This window comes from Anas acuta, chromosome 4, assembly GCF_963932015.1.
Source record: "Anas acuta chromosome 4, bAnaAcu1.1, whole genome shotgun sequence".
NCBI lineage: Eukaryota > Metazoa > Chordata > Aves > Anseriformes > Anatidae > Anas > Anas acuta.
This window is the reverse complement of record NC_088982.1, coordinates 46875637-46894565: the sequence shown is the minus strand read 5'-3', so window position 1 is coordinate 46894565 and position 18929 is coordinate 46875637. Positions and strand designations below refer to the sequence as shown.

Sequence of the window (18929 nt, the reverse complement as noted above, 5' to 3'; positions counted from 1 at the left end):
ATGTTATTTTTACTAAACATGGAGAGTATTAATCACTGTAGACAGAGAAGTAAAGACCTCAGCACAAAAGATATCGGCAAACCAGTCTAAAAGACAATGAAAGCACACATGCACCTAGAGTGTGGTGATAATTCTTTTAATTATTAAAAATTAAGAGTAATTAAAATGATTCTATTAAGGTAATGCAATGACCTTGTGAGCAAAAAGGCAATATTATCAAGAATCTCAGAGTATTACTTTATTGCCTATTTCTTCCTTGTTAAATATATGGAAAAAAAAACAACTGAGGATAGGTGCTATCTCCAAAGCATGTCATGTGAAATAGAACTGATGTTAAGTTTATGTTAAATGACATACGCAAAATAAATTATAAATCTTTGTGACTTGTTCTACAAGTAAAAGAAGAAATTGACTCACAATTCGTCTAACATTTGGAGAGAAGAAAAACTGTTTTCATTTAAAGAGCTGATTTTATTTCGCCTCATCACCCTGGAAGGAGAAAACAAGCTTATATTGCTGTTGCTTGAAAACTATTTGTTTTTGAAGAATACTTCACAAACTTTTAAAATACTTTCTTAAGCTGGATCTTCAAACATCTTCCTCACTAATTTAGCTATCAAGGTGATCAGATATAGAAACTTACATTTTTACAATTCCACAAGTAACTTTTGTTGTCTACACATGCATTTGCATGTATATTTTGTGCTCTTTTTGCTGTATCGGTATCTACCACCAACTAAAGTACAGAAGGATATGATAGCACAGTACAGTTGACTACAGTTTGAGAATTCAAGATATTTTAAGGAATAAAACTAATTCTTGACAAAAATTCGAATGTTCAAGCTGTATCCTGGGCTGCATCAAAAGAAGTATGGCTAGCAGGTCAAAGGAGGTGATTGTCCACTTCTACTCCACTTGAGTGAGACCCCACCTGGAGTGTCTGTTCAGCTCAGGGCCCCCAGCACAAGGACATGGACCAGTTACAGCAGCTCCAGAGGAGGGCCACGAGGTCAGAGGGCTGGAGCACCTCTACTACGAAGGCAGGCTGAGGGAGTTGGGGTTGTTTAGCCTGGAGAAGAGAGGGTTCTGGGGAGACCTTACAGCGGCCTTCCAGTACCTAAAGGGGGCCTACAGGAAAGCTGGGGAGGGACTCTTGGTCATGGAGTGTAGGGATAGGACAAGGGGTAATGGCTTTAAACTAAAAGAGGGGAGATTTAGATTAGATACAAGGAAACATTCTTCACTCAGAGATGGTGAGGCACTGGCACAGGTTGCCCAGAGAAGCTGTGGTTGTGCCATCCCTGGCCAGGCTGGATGGGGCTTTGGGCAACCTGGTCTGGTGGGAGGTGTCCCTGCCCATGGCAGGGGGTGGAACTGGATGGTCTCGACGGACCCTTCCAACCCAAATCGTTCTGTGGTTCTTTGATTCCTTCCGATAAGTTCATTTAGCCGTGCTGCCATTCTAGTGCTCTTTATTCACTCAAGTCTTTCCATTATCCATAGCAGGCCAATATAAATTTTATGAGATCAGGAGAAAGATAAATTGGACTAGACAGCTTGGGACCTAACAGCACCTTGGAAACAAGCACACAGTTGTGCAACTTTTCCTTCAGTCATATTTCATCTGTCACTGTGCTTTCTCCTTAAATAAACAACCTGGACTTTAAATGCAAAGAGAAAGCCAAGAATGTGGATCCCACAGAAGATTAAACAATTTTAAAAGTGACAGTTACTATGTAGCATACTAATCAATCAAAAGATAGATTGGATTTTCTGAAGATCATTACAACATCACTGAAGAAAATTTGATGAGAATACTAAAATTGATGGGCCAACCAGCTGGGCCATTAAACTTTTCAAAATAAAGAAATAAGCTACCTACTTTGTATTTTTGCTTCTTTTTAGTATAACATTTTCTCCTTCTCTCCCAAGTAAAAAGTTAAAATGATATTTTCTAAATCGTATTATCAGTCAAAATCACTTCACTGAAGTTTAGTTACATACATCAAGGATGAATTTTGCTATAAATTTAAACAGTGTAACCACTGTATAGTGTTCATTTTAAACTGAGCAATTTTATTTAGTCTCTCTGGCATCTAAATAACCATGATACTCAGGAAACTTTTAGCTCAAATATAAATCATTCAGGGTGGCTAATATATCCTGTTACTTACAGTACAGTTAGAGTGTTGCAGGAGAAAAAAGTGGTATTTCTTAAATGATGGATATGGTTGCCTTCAAGGTCTCTAGGATATAAAAACAAAACGTTAATCACCCAAAATAAATTTATTTCATTCAGGCAGTTATTCTAAGTTAATTAAAGAAAAATACTACCAGAATGTCATGATTGCACAAAAGAGAACAGAAACCAGAGATCTATTTTTTTCTACACACCTGGCTGATGACTCCAGGTCATCAACCCAGCTGGCACTCTGTAAGATCATTCCAGTGCCATTAGAAAAAGCGGTATGGAAATACAATACAAAGACAAGAAAACAATATTTTTCTAGTGAAATATAAGGTAGACTTACAACCAGTTTAGTCTTGGCATATATTGGCACAGAGGTTTGTCAGGCAAACGAGCAAGAGAATTATTCATCATTTCTCTGAGAAAAAAAAAGTAAAATAAATTATGACTGACTATATTTGCCAAAAATTACCTAATAGAAAAAAAATCTTCTCTCTTATATTTGTACTTTTGGAAAAAGGCAGTCAAACCCTTATTAATTTCTCAGAGTCTTAGAGGCACTATAATTTTCTTAAACGTCCATATATTCCCTATGGCATTCAGTGCAGTGCTATTTTATCTTTGACTTGTTTGTTACCAGGTAAAGGGAAGATGCTCATTCAACAGCATTTTAAATAAAACAAAATAAGTCAATTTGAATATTTTGACTATGCTGTCATAACATGTAGTTTCTATCAGTGATGCAGGAAGGGGGAGGTGGAGGGAGGTTTGCCTCTGGCTGCAGAGGAAGGGGTCTCTTGTATTGAGAGGACAAGGACAGGGTCTTGGAGAGAGAAGTTGGGCTGCTGCCAAGGGTCAGGCAGGAGCTGTGGAGCAGCGCTGCCTACCCATACCCCTACCTCCTGTGGGCAACTGGCACCCACTGCTGCAGCTGCCATGTTCTTTTCCTCTCAGTGCCATAGTCTTTTTGCTCTTATTTTTCCCCAGCTATCTTCATATGCTTTTCCAGATACCATACATGTATGTCTGCGTGCTGCCAAAATCCTCCTACTCTAGCATGTCACACCTTGCAGCAAGAAGCAGCAGCATGTTTACCGTCCTCATTTAGGTGTTTCCTACTCCCATACGTGGAGTGGAAAGTTTTGCAGACTTTCCTGGGAGAGAGCCCAGTGCTTGCCAAGGACGTTAGTTGTAGATTCATTTTATAAAGCATAGGATCTCACGCATCCTGTCTGGCCTCTTGTGTGGCTTCAGGAAAAGCAATTGTGTTCCTATTGATTTTGGTAGTTCATAGCTGCATTTAGGTCATTTATCTATGTAAAATGGACTGAAATAATGGGATCCTCTGGGGCTGGGTAGGTTTCTGAAATAGAAGCTCTCCTACAACAGCAAACAATATAGTGTGGTGAGCAAGCACAGTCATTATAAAAAGTTTTTGTCTGTTTGTTTTTGAATATATCTGTCCTTCTTCTTCTGTTCTTTTAAATAACACTTCTGGTTCTTATTCCATACTTACAGGAGAATAAGTGATTTGAGTCCATAAAATGTTAATGGAGAGATCCGATTTATTCTATTATTTTCAATTATCCTGTAAATTACAGCAAAGCATGTATCAGATTGATAATTAACTACAGTCTTAAATTGAACAGATGATAAAAAATTTTGAATTCACATTTTTCAAATGCCCATTCAAGCCACTTAAATAAAAATTGGCACACTACTACACAGTATGTCAGAGTATTCATCAAAATAATTACCTTTCAGAAGAATTAAATATTTTTTATAAATTTTTAACTTAGAGAAAGTAATTACTTTCAATTTAGAAAAATGGTGTTTTCATGCTTGCTTTAAAATTATTTTATCAAGACTTTGAATGGATTTTCTGTGAAAACAAAGCACTAGTACAAAACAGTGTTCCAAGGTAATCCATCAGTTTAAAACACAGAAAAATGTTAGATATATAGTTATATGTTTATTTTTAATAATTTTACTGAGTTAAAATAGTATTTAATTTCTATCCGTCTAAAATGCAGCAATAAATCAATAGTTCAGATGATAAAGTCATTATTTTCTGGGACATTTCAAGTACTACTTAAAGGTAAAGACCTGCCCCCAAATCATTTCTGCTCTTGTAGTGACTGAGTTATTTAATGTAATAATATGTAACAAGCAATTACTAATAACAATATTTAGGATTGTAAAATAATTCAGGCAACTGAGACTCTGCTCTCACAGCGTGTAACTTGAGTTCCTTAATTATTATCTGGTACAAAAGTACTGCTACACACAAAAATCAAAGCAGTCCATATATTATACTGCCTCAATTATTCCTTGATAAAATAAGCATACAAATAAGAAAATAACATACAGCCATTCAAGTTTATGGAGATCTTCAAAGACACCAGGCTTCAAATTGGTTAACTTGTTGTTACTCAGGTATCTGAATCAAGATCAATAAAATATAAACAAATGGGATGCATCAGATGCATGAAAATGAGTTTCAAGATCTTTCCTTGATAACTTATAAGAATACATTTTTTTAATGACAATTATTATTTTTGATTATGGCAATTTTCATGCCTTTACTTGAAAAATAACCCAGTTATTAAGCAAAACACCCCCTCATATGTGATTCCAGCCTCTCTTTCCCCAAGAAAGCGAGCAGGGGATGTCCAGGCATGTGTCTTTCATAGAAACGCCAGAGCTAAGTTGAACTCTCCATAGTGAGGACTTTTGGAAAAATTATGTGGAACATTTTGTCTTATCTGTAAGAAAACAGCAATGCTGAGCATTTTCACTGCCACATTTTAGGCCCATTACAGTTTCCTTCTGTGGAGTGATTAGTTCCATGAATTTTTCTGGGATCATGCTCAGTCTTTGCTAAGGCATTAGTCATGAATGTAGATACCAGAATCATGGAAAAGGAAACACGGAGAAATGAAGGGTGGCACTATAAATGGTCTAGGAAGGTAATAACAGCAGCTGTAATAACAGATAATCATCAACCACACTCATGAAGGAAAAGTAGAATGTAGAACAGAAAAAAAAAAAAAAAAAAGACCAAAAAACCTTAAAAAACACCACAGAAACAACGAAAAAAAAAACAAAAACAAACAACCAAACAATGTAATTTATGTATCATCCCTTTCACTGAGATAGTTCCTTAAAAGTTAAAAGCACCTTTCAAAAAGCTGCTGCAAAATAAAGGAAAAAAAAAAAATGTTCTTTTTATTACTGATACTGATTGCTTTGGTTTGCTTCTGTAAACCAGAATGGCATGTTAAAGAATTTCCATTCAATGCAAGTTCTTGCTTTTGTTTCTCTCCCTTTTCATTCGTTCTGCCTTTATGCAAGGTAACTACCACAGTCTCCTTCTTCCATTCTGCATAGTTGGGGAATAGGAGTATAGTATAGAGCTCACTTGTATTTTCAAAGTATTGTCCTATCAGATAAACCCAAATAGATAGAATCAGCACAAATAGCTCTTTATATATCATTGTTTTCTCAATCATATCATCAATCATTTTGAAATTTCATAACTTTGAAACAAATAAGAGAGATATTTGTAGCAATTCTCAGTGCTGTTCATGTTGCTCTTCACTTAAATAGTCCTAAAGCAATACTTACAGTTTTGTCAAGTTGTATAAACCTTTGAAAGCATGTTTGGACACAGCTCTGATTTTATTATTCTGAAGATACCTAAGAAGATACAACAATAACAATAATTGATTTTCCAGGCATGCAGTCAAAGCAATCATAAATAAAGAACTAAAATCTATCAACTAAACTGAATTTACACGTGATACTGCAAAAGAAGCTGTCAAAATTGTTACACCCTAAATGTGACAATAATTTCATAGCTGTTGTTGAAAAGACTGCAAAGATGTTTTAAAAGAAATAAAAACTCATAGCAAAATTAGAAAATTCATTCAAAGAGACACTTGGTTTGCTTAAGAACAAAGAAATGCTTGTACTTGACATTCTATTTTAGGTTCCAATCTTGCAGTCCGTACCTTTGTGACCTGACTTTTATGTTTAGCCAGAACTCTGCTACAAACAAGAGCATTTTGTGTGGCAAATGTCAAATAAACAAATGTTTTTGACATTTCTTTTTAGAGTTCCAGAGAAATTTCAAAACACTTCAAGATAATACAGTAATAATGTAGAACGAATCGTGCTGATTTTCTGTAAAATAAAGAATCACAGAATCACAGAATCACAGAATTTTCTAGGTTGGAAGAGACCTCAAGATCATCGAGTCCAACCTCTGACCTAACACTAACAGTCCCCACTAAACCATATCCCTAAGCTCTACATCTAAACGTCTTTTGAAGACTTCCAGGGATGGTGACTCCACCACCTCCCTGGGCAGCCCGTTCCAGTACCTAACAACCCTTTCAGTAAAGAAATTCTTCCTAACATCTAACCTAAAACTCCCCTGGCGTAACTTTAGCCCATTCCCCCTCGTCCTGTCATCAGGCACATGGGAGAACAGGCCGACCCCCACCTCGCTACAGCCTCCTTTAATGTACTTATACAGAGCAATAAGGTCACCCCTGAGCCTCCTCTTCTCTAGGCTGAACAAGCCCAGCTCCTTCAGCCGCTCCTCATAGGACTTGCTCTCCAGGCCCCTCACCAGCTTCGTCGCCCTTCTTTGGACCCGCTCAAGCACCTCGATGTCCTTCTTGTAGCGAGGGACCCAAAACTGAACACAGTACTCGAGGTGCGGCCTCACCAGAGCCGAGTACAGGGGGACGATCACCTCCCTAGCCCTGCTGGTCACAGTGTTTCTGATACAAGCCAGGATGCCGTTGGCCTTCTTGGCCACCAGAGCACACTGCTGGCTCATATTCAGCCGACTGTCCACCATCACTCCCAGGTCCTTCTCTGCCTGGCAGCTCTCCAACCATTCCTCTCCCAGCCTGTAGTTCTGCTTGGGGTTATTGCGCCCCAGGTGCAGGACCCGGCACTTGGCCTTGTTGAACTTCATACAGTTGACCTCAGCCCATCGGTGCAGCCTATCCAGATCCTCCTGCAGAGCCTTCCTACCCTCGAGCAGATCGACACACGCACCTAGCTTGGTGTCATCGGCAAACTTACTGAGGGTGCACTCGATGCCGTCATCCAGATCATTGATGAAGATGTTAAAGAGGACCGGCCCCAGCACCGAGCCCTGGGGGACGCCACTAGTGACTGGCCTCCAACTGGACTTGGCTCCATTCACCACAACTCTTTGGGCCCGGCTATCCAGCCAGTTTCTAACCCAACGAAGCGTGCGCCAGTCCAAGCCAAGAGCAGCCAGTTTCTTGAGGAGAATGCTGTGGGAGACGGTGTCAAAAGCCTTGCTGAAGTCAAGGTAGACCACATCCACAGCCTTTCCCTCGTCCACCCAGCGCGTCACTTTGTCGTAGAAGGAGATCAGGTTCGTCAAGCAGGACCTGCCTTCCATAAACCCATGCTGGCTGGGCCTGATCGCCTGCTTGCCCTGCAAGTGCCGCATGATGACTCCCAAGAGGATCTGCTCCATGAGCTTCCCTGGTACTGAGGTCAAACTGACCGGCCTGTAGTTCCCCGGGTCTGCCCTCCGGCCCTTCTTGTAGATGGGCGTCACATTTGCTAGCCGCCAGTCAGCTGGGACCTCCCCCGATAGCCAGGACTGCTGATAAATGATGGATAGGGGCTTGGCCAGCTCATCTGCCAGTTCTCTCAGTACCCTTGGGTGGATCCCATCCGGCCCCATCGATTTGTGGACATCCAAGTGCCGTAGCAGGTCACCAACCAGTTCTTCGTGGATGGTGAGGGCCACATCCTGCCCCCCGTCCCCTTCCACCAGTTCTGGGTACTGGGTATCCAGAGAGCAACCGGTTTTGCCGCTAAAGACTGAGGCAAAGAAGGCGTTGAGCACCTCCGCCTTTTCCTCATCTCTTGTAACTAAGTTTCCCCCTGCATCCAGTAAAGGATGGAGATTCTCCCTAGTCCTCCTTTTTGTGTTCATGTATTTATAAAAGCGTTTTTTGTTATCTTTAACGGCAGTAGCCAGATTGAGCTCCAGACGAGCTTTGGCCTTCCTAATCTTGTCCCTGCACAGCCTCGCTACATCCTTATAGTCCTCCTTAGTGGCCTGCCCAATTTTCCAAAGATTATAAACCCTCTTTTTTCTCCTAAGCTCAAGCCACAATTCTCTGTTGAGCCAGGCTGGTCTTCTTCCCCGCTGGCTCATCTTTGGGCGCATGGGAATAGACCGCTCCTGCGCCATTAGGATTTGCCTCTTAAAGAGCGCCCAGCCTTTCTGGACCCCTCTGCCCTTCAGAACCGCCTCCCATGGGACTCCACCAACTAGTGTCCTGAGCAGCCCAAAGTCAGCCCTCCGAAAGTCCAATACAGTGGTTTTACTGGTTCCCTTCCTGGCCCCACCAAGAATAGTGAACTCCACCATTTCGTGGTCACTCTGCCCAAGACTGTTCCCGACAATCACATCCTCCACCAGTCCTTCTCTGTTTGTGAAGAGAAGGTCTAGCAGGGCACCACCCCTGGTAGGTTCACTAATCAGCTGCGTCAGGAAGCTATCTTCCACTTTCTCCAGAAACCTCCTAGACTGCTTCCTCTGGGCTGTGTTGTGCTTCCAGGATATGTCAGGGAAGTTGAAGTCCCCCACGAGTACAAGCGCTGACGATTTCGCAACTTCTGTCAGCTGCCTGTAGAACTCCTCATCCGTCTCCTCATCCTGGTTCGGCGGTCTATAGCAGACCCCGACCAGGACACTAGCCTTGTTGTCCCTGCCGATCCTAACCCAAAGGGACTCGATCTTGTCATTCCTAGCCTCGAGTTCTACAACATCGAAAGACTCTCTAATATAGAGAGCCACACCGCCACCCCTTCTGTGCTGCCTGTCCCTTCTGAAGAGCCTATAGCCAGGCATCGCAGCACTCCAGTCATGAGACTGGTCCCACCACGTTTCCGTGATGGCAACCAAGTCGTAGCCTGCCCGCTGCACGATGGCTTCCAGCTCCTCCTGTTTATTACCCATGCTGCGTGCATTGGTGTAGATGCACTTCAGCTGGGCCTTTACCTTATCCTCCGGCCTTGCTATTGTTCCCCCTGGCACAGCCCCAACAGTCCTTGCTTCAGCCCCATCCCCCTTCTCACCTAGTTTAAAGCCCTAAAATACTATTTTATTCTATACTAAGAATACTATTTTTTTCTTGTTTTTCATCTACTTTGTTTTTTTTGTTTTTCATCTACTTTGATGAAATAGTAAGTTCAAAAATACCACAATCTGCAAATTTTGAATTCAAATTTTGAATTATTAAAAAATAATTTTAAAGCATTATGGTATTATTCTCTAAGAAATCTATAAATAGAAATCCTTTATATTAAACTACAGTCAACAATACATACAGTCTTGATGCATTCCTGTTACAAACAGTGACAAAAAATCAGCTTTTAGAAAATAGGTTTGTGTCAAACACTGTTCAAAAATTTTTTGAAAGCATACAGTTATTAATTCAACAAATGTTTTGTACAGGGAGGTATAACTACATGTATTTCTGTTAATGAAAACACATCTTCCAAATTTAAGGTAATGGTACTTAACTCTGTGAACACAAGATGGTGCTGCAGTACAGTGCAGTTTCCATAAAAGTTTTATGTTTTCTAGGAACATAAGAACCCTGTTCTAGAATTTTGCATGCATTTCTTAATTGCACCGATTCTATATAAATCAAACTCATTAAAGGCTATGATTTTTGAACAACGTATTTTTTAGACATATAAAAACCACAATCTGACTACTTGAAACATTATCAAATCGGTAATAGAAATATAGAAGTAAAATCAAGTGCCGTATGAGTAAGCTTCCCATGACAGCAGAAAGTTTAACTTCTCAGACTTTCACTTTACAGAGTGAATGAATTCATATTTTATTTTGTCATATTGCTATTCATTACAAATCTAACTTTGAACATTATGAAGTTTTAGCACTCTTCTGGTATAAAGCAATCAATATAATCAAAATTAAGTATGCAGAAATGATGGTTTTGCTAAAAGAGGGATGTCAAGTCAGGCTACTTGAGCCAAACATGGTTACACAATTATTCTGATGTACTCAAGAGTAAGACAAAACAGAATTTTGAGTGTAAACTGAGACTTGTCACTCAGATATTAAGCTTTGTGTGTATGTGTGTGTGAAAGAGAGAGAGAGAGAGAGACAGACAGAACAAATATTTAAAGCTCTTAATAGATATTTGAAGTTTAAATGTTTCCTTACAGATTTTTAAGGTCTTGGTATTTCTTGAAAACATCAGCAGAAAGTTTCCTTAGCAGATTCCTCTGAAGAGACCTGTAGGAATGAATGCACACAATAACACTACTCTGTAGGTATACTGAATATGAATTTATCCTATTTCATGCAATTCAAATATATTCACTGTGTTTAATGGATTTTCACAGTAAATTAAATGATTTGGCAGGAATAATTAGATATTTCCATAAGGGTCAATTTGTATGGTTAAGAGTGTCTCTATATGGTTTATGAACCAAAAAACAGAACTGCTCTTTGCTGTCATACTCCATTTCTGAAGTAGATTAAATTCAATCAGATTTGACTGCATTGATCAATTCAAGTAAAGAGTTTAATCTAGAAGTGAGTTTGAGTTAGTGGATTAGGAGGAGACTGTGAAAAGACATGAAAAGACAAATAGGTAAAATAATCTTACCCTTTTCTGTAATTTTGGAAGCTACTATTATCCCCATTTTCTGTTTTTCATACGGATAGTACCCCTCCAATCCTCCCTCTCCAGACAATTAAAAATGTGATTAAAACAGTATGAATTAATGTTAATGATATAAGACCAAGAGTATCACTAGATTCCTGATCAAGGTCAAAGACAACAGTCTCAGAGTGAAAAGAAAAAAAAAATCACACTCCTCATTTCTGAGGCAAGAAGATTCCTTTGGAAACTTGCTCTAGATGCAGTCCTCAGTTAGCCCAGACAGCCATAGGTGGCTGATGGGAAAAAATAAAAGGCCTGTTTCCTGGGAATGGAGAGAGCTACAGTCTCATCCTTGAGTAGACAGTGAATGAAGATAAACACCAGGTAGAGATCTGTCGGTGTTTTTCTGGGAGGCATTGGGAAGACAGCATTGGCCACCATTGACACCATCCTGCTGTGGAGCCCTTGCAGTGGGCCATGAAGCACAGCTGTAGTCATGAGGCACCATCACACAGCCTTGCATCACACTTCCTCACCTCATCCCCCAAGGAAAGGAAAGGTGGTGTTGCTGCTGTTTGATTATGGAATAGGGTTTTGAATATGACAACAAATTAGAGCTGGGGATGCTCTACTCTCTGCCATTTTGCTGTTCTAGGGATTGGTGGTACAGGCTGTAGCTGTTTTCTGCTTTCCCCTCCTGGCAGCCTACAATTGCAATAAGCAATAGCCCATTACAATGGGACTTGGAGAGCCTACTGCTCCCTCCCAGCTTCCTGCAGTGCCGCAACTTTTGTTATTCAGTAAGAGCATCTTTGCTGACGCTAGATAATAAAAGCACCATGAGACTCTCAATATTCATACCTATTTAAGCAATAAGCCCAATACTTTATCATCAAAGAATGTCTCAGGGCAGTTGAAAAAATAATATTTAAATCCAAGAACTGAAAATATTTGGGTATAAACTAAAACACAGATTTATTTCAATTTATTTATTCCTGACAAGGACAAAAATAATTTAGGGCACATCTGGACTAGAACAGAGTCTAGCCCAAAAGCCAGCTTACCTGACTCACTGCTTTTTCTAGAGCTAGTACTGGGCCATTGCTTTTGAAGTCTTTGCTGACTCTGAGCCAACAGCAAGTTTAAATACATTACTAAATCCATATGACATTCTGCATTAAACTTATTTTGAAGTTTTGTGGTAATTGAACACAGACCCAGCAAGAAGAACCTCAGCCACACATGGACACAAACCAGAACCAAACAGAAAGGTCTGTACCCTTGCTTTATGGGAAAGATCCTTAGGTAAGGACCAGTGATACTGCCCTCTATTCACCGTATAGAAAATGGCATCTCAAGCAGTTGTGTGCAAACAAAGAGCCAATATCAACCATTTGCAGATCTCTTCAGAAAGTCCAGATTGCACATACTTATCTGTATGATGACCCAGCCGAGATGAAACCCTCATAAATAATGGCCTATTCAGAGACATTGAATGTGAACTAAAAAGATTTGCTCAAGCAGGTGGTTCTACTAAGATCAAGGTTAGAGATGATATTATCAGTCTATAGACTAGGAATGTTGCCAGAATCATAGAACAATGAAAAAGTCCTAAGCATTATGTCCTAAAAGGAAACTTTTATTTTAAAGATTTCTTTAGGTTTTCTGAAAATGTTGCTACTGCAAGTCACTATTACAAATATAAAACAACCATTTCACATATATATATATTTTAGTTTCTTTTCTCTCATTTTATGCAGTGGAAATCTGTACTTTAAACATCAAAGGACGTATCAACAGTGAGACATACTGTGCTTTCACAAACACCAGCTGAGACAACTGGTCATAACTATATAGCTGCAGTTGTGAAATCATCGTAGAACTGATTGTCAAGCCTAAACAGAGCAAGAGGCCACATTTCTGCTTTACTTACATCATAGTTATGTTTGAAGAGATCGAAGGGACAGCACGCAGTTTGACAGCATCACAGAAGATCTCCAGCCCTTGGCACACACATTCTGCTGGCACAGCACCAGCCACTACATGAAAGCAAGAAGGTTGGGTGTGTGGTATGATCAGATGGGGAGAAAAGAAATACAGTGTAAAAGAAGAACAGTGAGCTCAAGGGCTGACATAGCAGCCTATGTTAAACAAAATTTAAATTAAGGCATACATTGTTTTTACTTAATTTATTTAGATATAGGAATGCCCTAGCATTAAACATAAAGGAACATAAAAAAAAATGTCACCTCCTGAACTCAGTGAAAGAGCTTTTACAGCTGAGATACAGGCTTGATACAGGAATATGGCATGGTACCATTGTTTTTTATTTTTCAGATATTTTGTGACCCTAGATTATTCAGTCCTTTTATATTTGCTAGAATTGGCACATTTTTGTCTGTGCTTTAACTTGGTGCTTGTAGTTGACAACTGTCAGAAAATCTATACAAATGGACAAAAGACTGTAGATGTGGACTAGGGTTCATCATTTGATGTGTGAAGAAGTGAATTGAAAGAATGTTGTCTTTATTTCACTTTGAAAAATGTGTTTCATAGTCTTTCCAGCTGTATTAATACAGTTAGATAAACATTTATATTGCCTTCCTAATTGACATATATTTGGCAAACCTTTTTCAGAAAATGAGTCACTCTTATTGGAACAGAAATTAGCTTCAATGCTTAGTCTGAGACATTAGTTTTACTACAATTTTACTACAAATGAAACCACACTGTATTTCTATTTTTGATAAGCATATTTGCAATGTATTTATTTCCAGGAATTATCAGTAATAACTACTTACAACAGTCAGGTGTCTTGGTCTGAAATGCATACAGAGATTTCATTTTGTTGTACTTGTCCTTTGCATAATGCTTGTCAAATTGTAGAGACCATCCATTGTTGTCTTCTAATAAAAAAAATAGTACATGTATTAGAAAAATAGCTTCACTAAGATTAGTAGCATCTATTTTTTTTCCTCAGTTTTTATCTCAACAACATGACTTTTCCAGAAGATCTAATAGAACAGTAAATGACCTTGTCTTAATACGGCTGTCTAATCAACAGTATGTACTGAGATTAAAATTTGCTCAGTAGGAGCATCTTCTGATACCTTCAACAATTCAACATTTCTGTGACAGCTGCACACACATACAAAAAGGTAATAATTTACTTCAGAACTTTTTGTCTACACAGAATTCTAATAACAGTAAGCAATCTTATTTTCCTACCTCCTTAAGTGTGCAGGTTTGTCATTTCATCCGGGAAAGCTTAAATGATTACTATGATTTTGACCACTTCTTTCACAGCACCACTTCAGCCTGAAATCTATTTCCTGAAAATCTAAATGAAGGCCAAGTGAACAGTGCTTTTTAAGAGAATATGTGCCATGTTGTAACATATTCAAGCCAGTATGTCTAAGTTAAGCTCAATGTGCATCTTCTTAAGCAAAGCCTTATTCCATACCAGTTTGGTCCTTGTGCAAATACTTGAAGAGAGTGCATTATGTCCATAAAGGTGAAAAATAAAGGAGAGATCTTTCAGTTCCTTCCCACAAATGAGGATTTCCAGGTACAGCGGTGCTGGAAATAATTTCAGATCTATTTCTTTGATGTCTATGGTGTATCTGGCATCTGTAAATAACTGATGATGTAGCCACTTCCAAAACAGGATGGGAAAACACAACGACAAACAAACAAACAAGCAAGCAAACATAATAATAATAATAAACTTGCTTGTGACAACTGTGGTCTGATTTTTGTTTTACTAGTTTTAGTCCAACTTTTCAGCTCTGACAATGCCCACACCCTTTTAGTTTAAAGCATCTCATTTGCACGGATTTGTACCAGTAGCAGAAATGCTCCTTAGGACGACACTCACTAGCTGGTGAGGTGAAGCATCAGTGGTAATTGGAAGCATTATTTTGTAATGATACCTACTGTCAAACATTCATATGTTTGAAAACCCTGAGAAGGGCTCTGCTGAGCTTGTTACTGTCTTACTTTCACTTTTATAATATGCCATCAATGGTCTTCCCCCTGTATATTAGAAGTTTAGTTATGCTTAAATACCATTCCTCATGGACATTTATCTATGAATGTTTATATTCAAGTAAGCGTTACTATTGTATCTATCATCTTGAAAATAGGTAGGCAGAAATTAAATATATTTATACCTTTTTCCCCTCTCCCATTCTGAAATAACATCTCATTCTTCGTGCCACATTACAACTCAACTGTTTCTTCAGATAGGCAGGGAAATTATTCTGCCCTGAAAGCATCTCCTTAAACCTACCTGTGGAGCGTCGGCAGATGGAGCTGTTCTGAGAGCTGACTGCCTTAACTGAAAAGTTGTACTATCAATTATAATTAATAGATATTTTGAAAGATTAGGAACTTCTGGCAAACTATCTTTTATGTAGTTATTAATTTGTTATGCATAAATTAAAAAGATGGAAGAATTGAGGCAGAAAGAAAACGCTATCTTCAGGAATTGCTCTATTAAGAGAAAAGACTTGAAAAGTGCCTTAACGTGAAAATCCATGCGAACCAAACTATGCCCTGCAAGAATGTCAACTTCTCACCCAGAGAAGGCACTTAAGCACATTTTATTAATTTCCTTGAGAGCACCTGGCATCCACTGATCCATTAGCAATTTTGCCGGTCAGATCATTAAGCTGATTTTCAGCAGCAGCCCAATCCATTTTGGACAAAATGAAAGCAGTTTGCAAATCTGCAGACAAATTGCTCTGCAGAAAATACTCAGCAGAAGTTCAGTTTTAGGACTACTTTACAAACTTGTAATATGGAATCTGTAATTAATGAAATGAGGAAAACAGATCCTACGTCAAGCAGTGTCTTATAAACCTGCTGTCCTGTAGTTAGGGCTGTAATGGGGCTTCCCTACCACTATTTCTGAATATATTGTTTTAAGGAACACATCCTTTAGCTTTCATTTGCAAAACTGGACCCAGCAACTGGGATGTGAAACACCTACAAGAATATTATGCATACAGAGGAGGTAAGATTTGGGATGAATATCTCACTGCAGATTTTAAAATAGAGATTTGTAAAGATATATTAAAACTGAGTTTATTCTCAGAATATAATCAGAGCACATAAACACTTTGCAGTCAGGAATACGGTCTCAAAATACAGAATTTATAATCCATAATTAGAATTATAGTAAAGTTTGGACAATTAACCATTTAGATTCTGACTAAATAGCTAAAAGCCATAAATGCTAATACTTTTGTAAGCCAATGGATGTATAAAGTATCATTTTTTCTGTATTTCTCTGCTTCTGATGCTAAAGAGTGGATAGATGAAATTTTATTCTACCCTTTAACATGTTTAAAATGCTTTGCCACGTGATAAAGAATTTACAAAAGGTGACCATCACTGCAGTTCATATTTGCAGAGAGAAAGTATGAGCAGTACCTCCTACATTAACAGGAATGAGGGAGCAGTTTGCTATGAAGTGGAAGTGCACTAGTGGTTTCAAGGAAACCAGGAGACAGCTGTGTATTTTTGGGTGGCCATGAAAGGAAAGGGGGAAAAAAAAAAAGCAAAAATAAGAGAGAAGATGGATTATTTTGTACTGGAACCGTTTCATCTGTCTAGAGTTTCTGGTCAGTTCATTTTACATAATAGGTTTTTCTTATGGCATTGTTTTTACTAGAAATTACTGCCTTTTACTAGAAATACAAAGGAATGTCTGACTATAACAAACCAGGTTATTCAAAGTTTTCTGACCCTCAAAAACGTTTAGTTTAGGCCAAGTTTTGTGTCTTTATTCTACGTGAACTGAATCACAGATGAATGTATTATGTAAATAACTATATTTAGTACAACCATGCAGTGAAGCACTGAATGCCAGAACTGCAAATCACTTTGTGATTGTTTAGGGTTTATATGGTAGGTTTGTGACCTGTTTACCACTATTGAGATGAGGTTCTCCAAACTGTTTAAGAAATGACTGGTAATAGCAGTGGTCTCAAAATCCCAAATCTATCATTTGGGGAGTACAGCTCAGATGAAAAATTACTTTTTCCTGAGCCAGTTTTAAAATAGATTATGTTGGCTGCACTTCTGTAAAAATGAGATCTGAGAAAACAAGGCATCAGTGAATCTTCCACATGTGGAATAAATGAAATAAGTAATTGTAAACTTGACTAATCTGAATGCAGATTAATGCACTGTTCCTTGCTAGAAGTTGTCACCTACCATTTCTGATGGGAATGAGAATGAGAGAGTATGTTAATCCTGACAAACTTCACATTTGAATAATCCTTTCAATGACAAATCCAATAAAAAATATCTGCTTTGCTCAATTAAAAATACAACTGTTATTATTTAGTATGGATCTTGTAAAAAGAACATAATCTATACATTTTTCTCCTTCCCTTGGCCATGTCTTCACGGGCTATTATGCAGAGAAGTGACATCAGTTAAATGCATAAGCACTTCTGCCTGCCATTCTAAAGAGGCACTGTGTCACCCTTCAATTTTGCCTTTGCTTTTAATGGTCTCAACCCATAGATGTACTTCTCTCTGGCATTTATTCAAATATACTTTCTTTTGCTGTAAGAAATTACTTCAGGCTTTTCACAAAAATACCTTTTAGTACAATGAGGAAAACCTGTAGTCTTTAGACAAAAATGCAGGAGCAACACCTTTTAAAACATGCACAGATGAAGAAATAGAATTGCCCTTTTCCAATGCTGGGATATGCTGATACATTTTAATAACTTATAGTAAAACCAAAACGGTACTGAGATTTTACAGAGAGGAGTGTTGCAGCGCCTGGAACATTTGACTCTGGAAGTAAATTTCACATCCCCAGGTTAGATACCCAGGTGGAGAAAATGAAGTACCTAAAAACTGGACACTTACCTGTCACGGTAAAGCCAATTCAACAGATACCAAAAGTTACTGCACTTTGACTGCTTCCTGTACCTGTTGATTAATTTAAGTATAGCTTGCCTGCTTATATGTGACAATGTAATAACAAAGCAAACAAACAAAAAAACCCACCAACAACAGGAATTAAATCAATTCAAATAAGGTTTACACTTTTTTGGATGAGCTAGATTTCCTGCTCACATGAGTTTATTCTTGATTTTAAGATAACTTAATTAATCTGCAACTTTTAAGAAAATAAGCAGGCTCAAATTTCCAAAAAATAAATGTCTTCTCAATATTGTACTTTTATTCCTGTAAAACACTTGCAAAAGGGAGTTTTCTAGTTTATGTAACAGTACTTTTAATCTAAATACATTATTTCAATTTTCTCTTTTGTTTTTCTGGACCTATTTTCCATTTTTTAAAATAAATGTGATAAAGTAAATAAGGTAACTACATAAATACATCTATAAAAACTTGTGTTGCTCAAAAGCTCCCTTAGCAGTAAGCCATGACATTGGAGACCAGAAGAGACAAAAGTCTAGTGAAATATAAAAGTTCCACTTTGTTATCAACAACCTTTAAAGATATTAACAAAGAAGTTGATTAAAAGCCTCAAGAGCTTCAGCAAAGCTATTAAATTTGTTGATAGTTTACATCAGTGTAAATCTAATGATTTCAATGCCACGTAATGTGAATGAATGGCAATGAAAAAAATATATTTAAAAATAAAAAAATTGGCTGTATATAATCGAAGAATGGGTTAGGTTGGAAGGGACCTTAAAGATCACCTAGTTCCGACCCTCCACCATGGGCAGGGACACCTCCCACCAGACCAGGTTGCCCAAAGCCCCATCCAGCCTGGCCTTGAACTCCTGCAGAGATGGGACACCCACTGCTTCTCTGGGCAACCTGTGCCAGTGCCTCACCAATTCCACAGTAAAAATTTTCTTCCTAATATCTAATCTAAGTCTATCCTCATTCAGTTTAAAGACATTACCCCTTGTCTAGACTCCTTGACCAAGAGTCCCTCCCCAGCTTTCCTGTAGACCTCCTTTAGGTACTGGAAGGCTGCTGTAAGGTCTCTGTGGAGTCTTCTCTTCCCCAAGCTGAAGAATTGCAACGCCCTC

At 38.4% G+C, this 18929-nt stretch overlaps 1 protein-coding gene across 4 annotated transcripts in view; it reads right to left on the bottom strand.

Moving 5' to 3' along the window:
• RXFP1 (relaxin family peptide receptor 1) overlaps nucleotides 1-18929 on the bottom strand; it is a 101379-nt gene that overhangs the window by 10856 nt on the left and 71594 nt on the right. For 3 of the 4 annotated variants that reach the window (XM_068681080.1, XM_068681081.1, XM_068681083.1), the window contains 9 exons: nucleotides 13701-13805; nucleotides 12833-12938; nucleotides 10455-10526; nucleotides 5816-5887; nucleotides 4557-4628; nucleotides 3705-3776; nucleotides 2532-2606; nucleotides 2175-2246; nucleotides 418-489 (listed from right to left, as the gene is read on the bottom strand). In XM_068681080.1, the coding sequence (XP_068537181.1) occupies nucleotides 418-489; nucleotides 2175-2246; nucleotides 2532-2606; nucleotides 3705-3776; nucleotides 4557-4628; nucleotides 5816-5887; nucleotides 10455-10526; nucleotides 12833-12938; nucleotides 13701-13805 (718 nt within the window). The remainder of the gene's footprint in view (nucleotides 1-417; nucleotides 490-2174; nucleotides 2247-2531; nucleotides 2607-3704; nucleotides 3777-4556; nucleotides 4629-5815; nucleotides 5888-10454; nucleotides 10527-12832; nucleotides 12939-13700; nucleotides 13806-18929) is intronic. The other variant, XM_068681082.1, reaches the window with a different exon arrangement.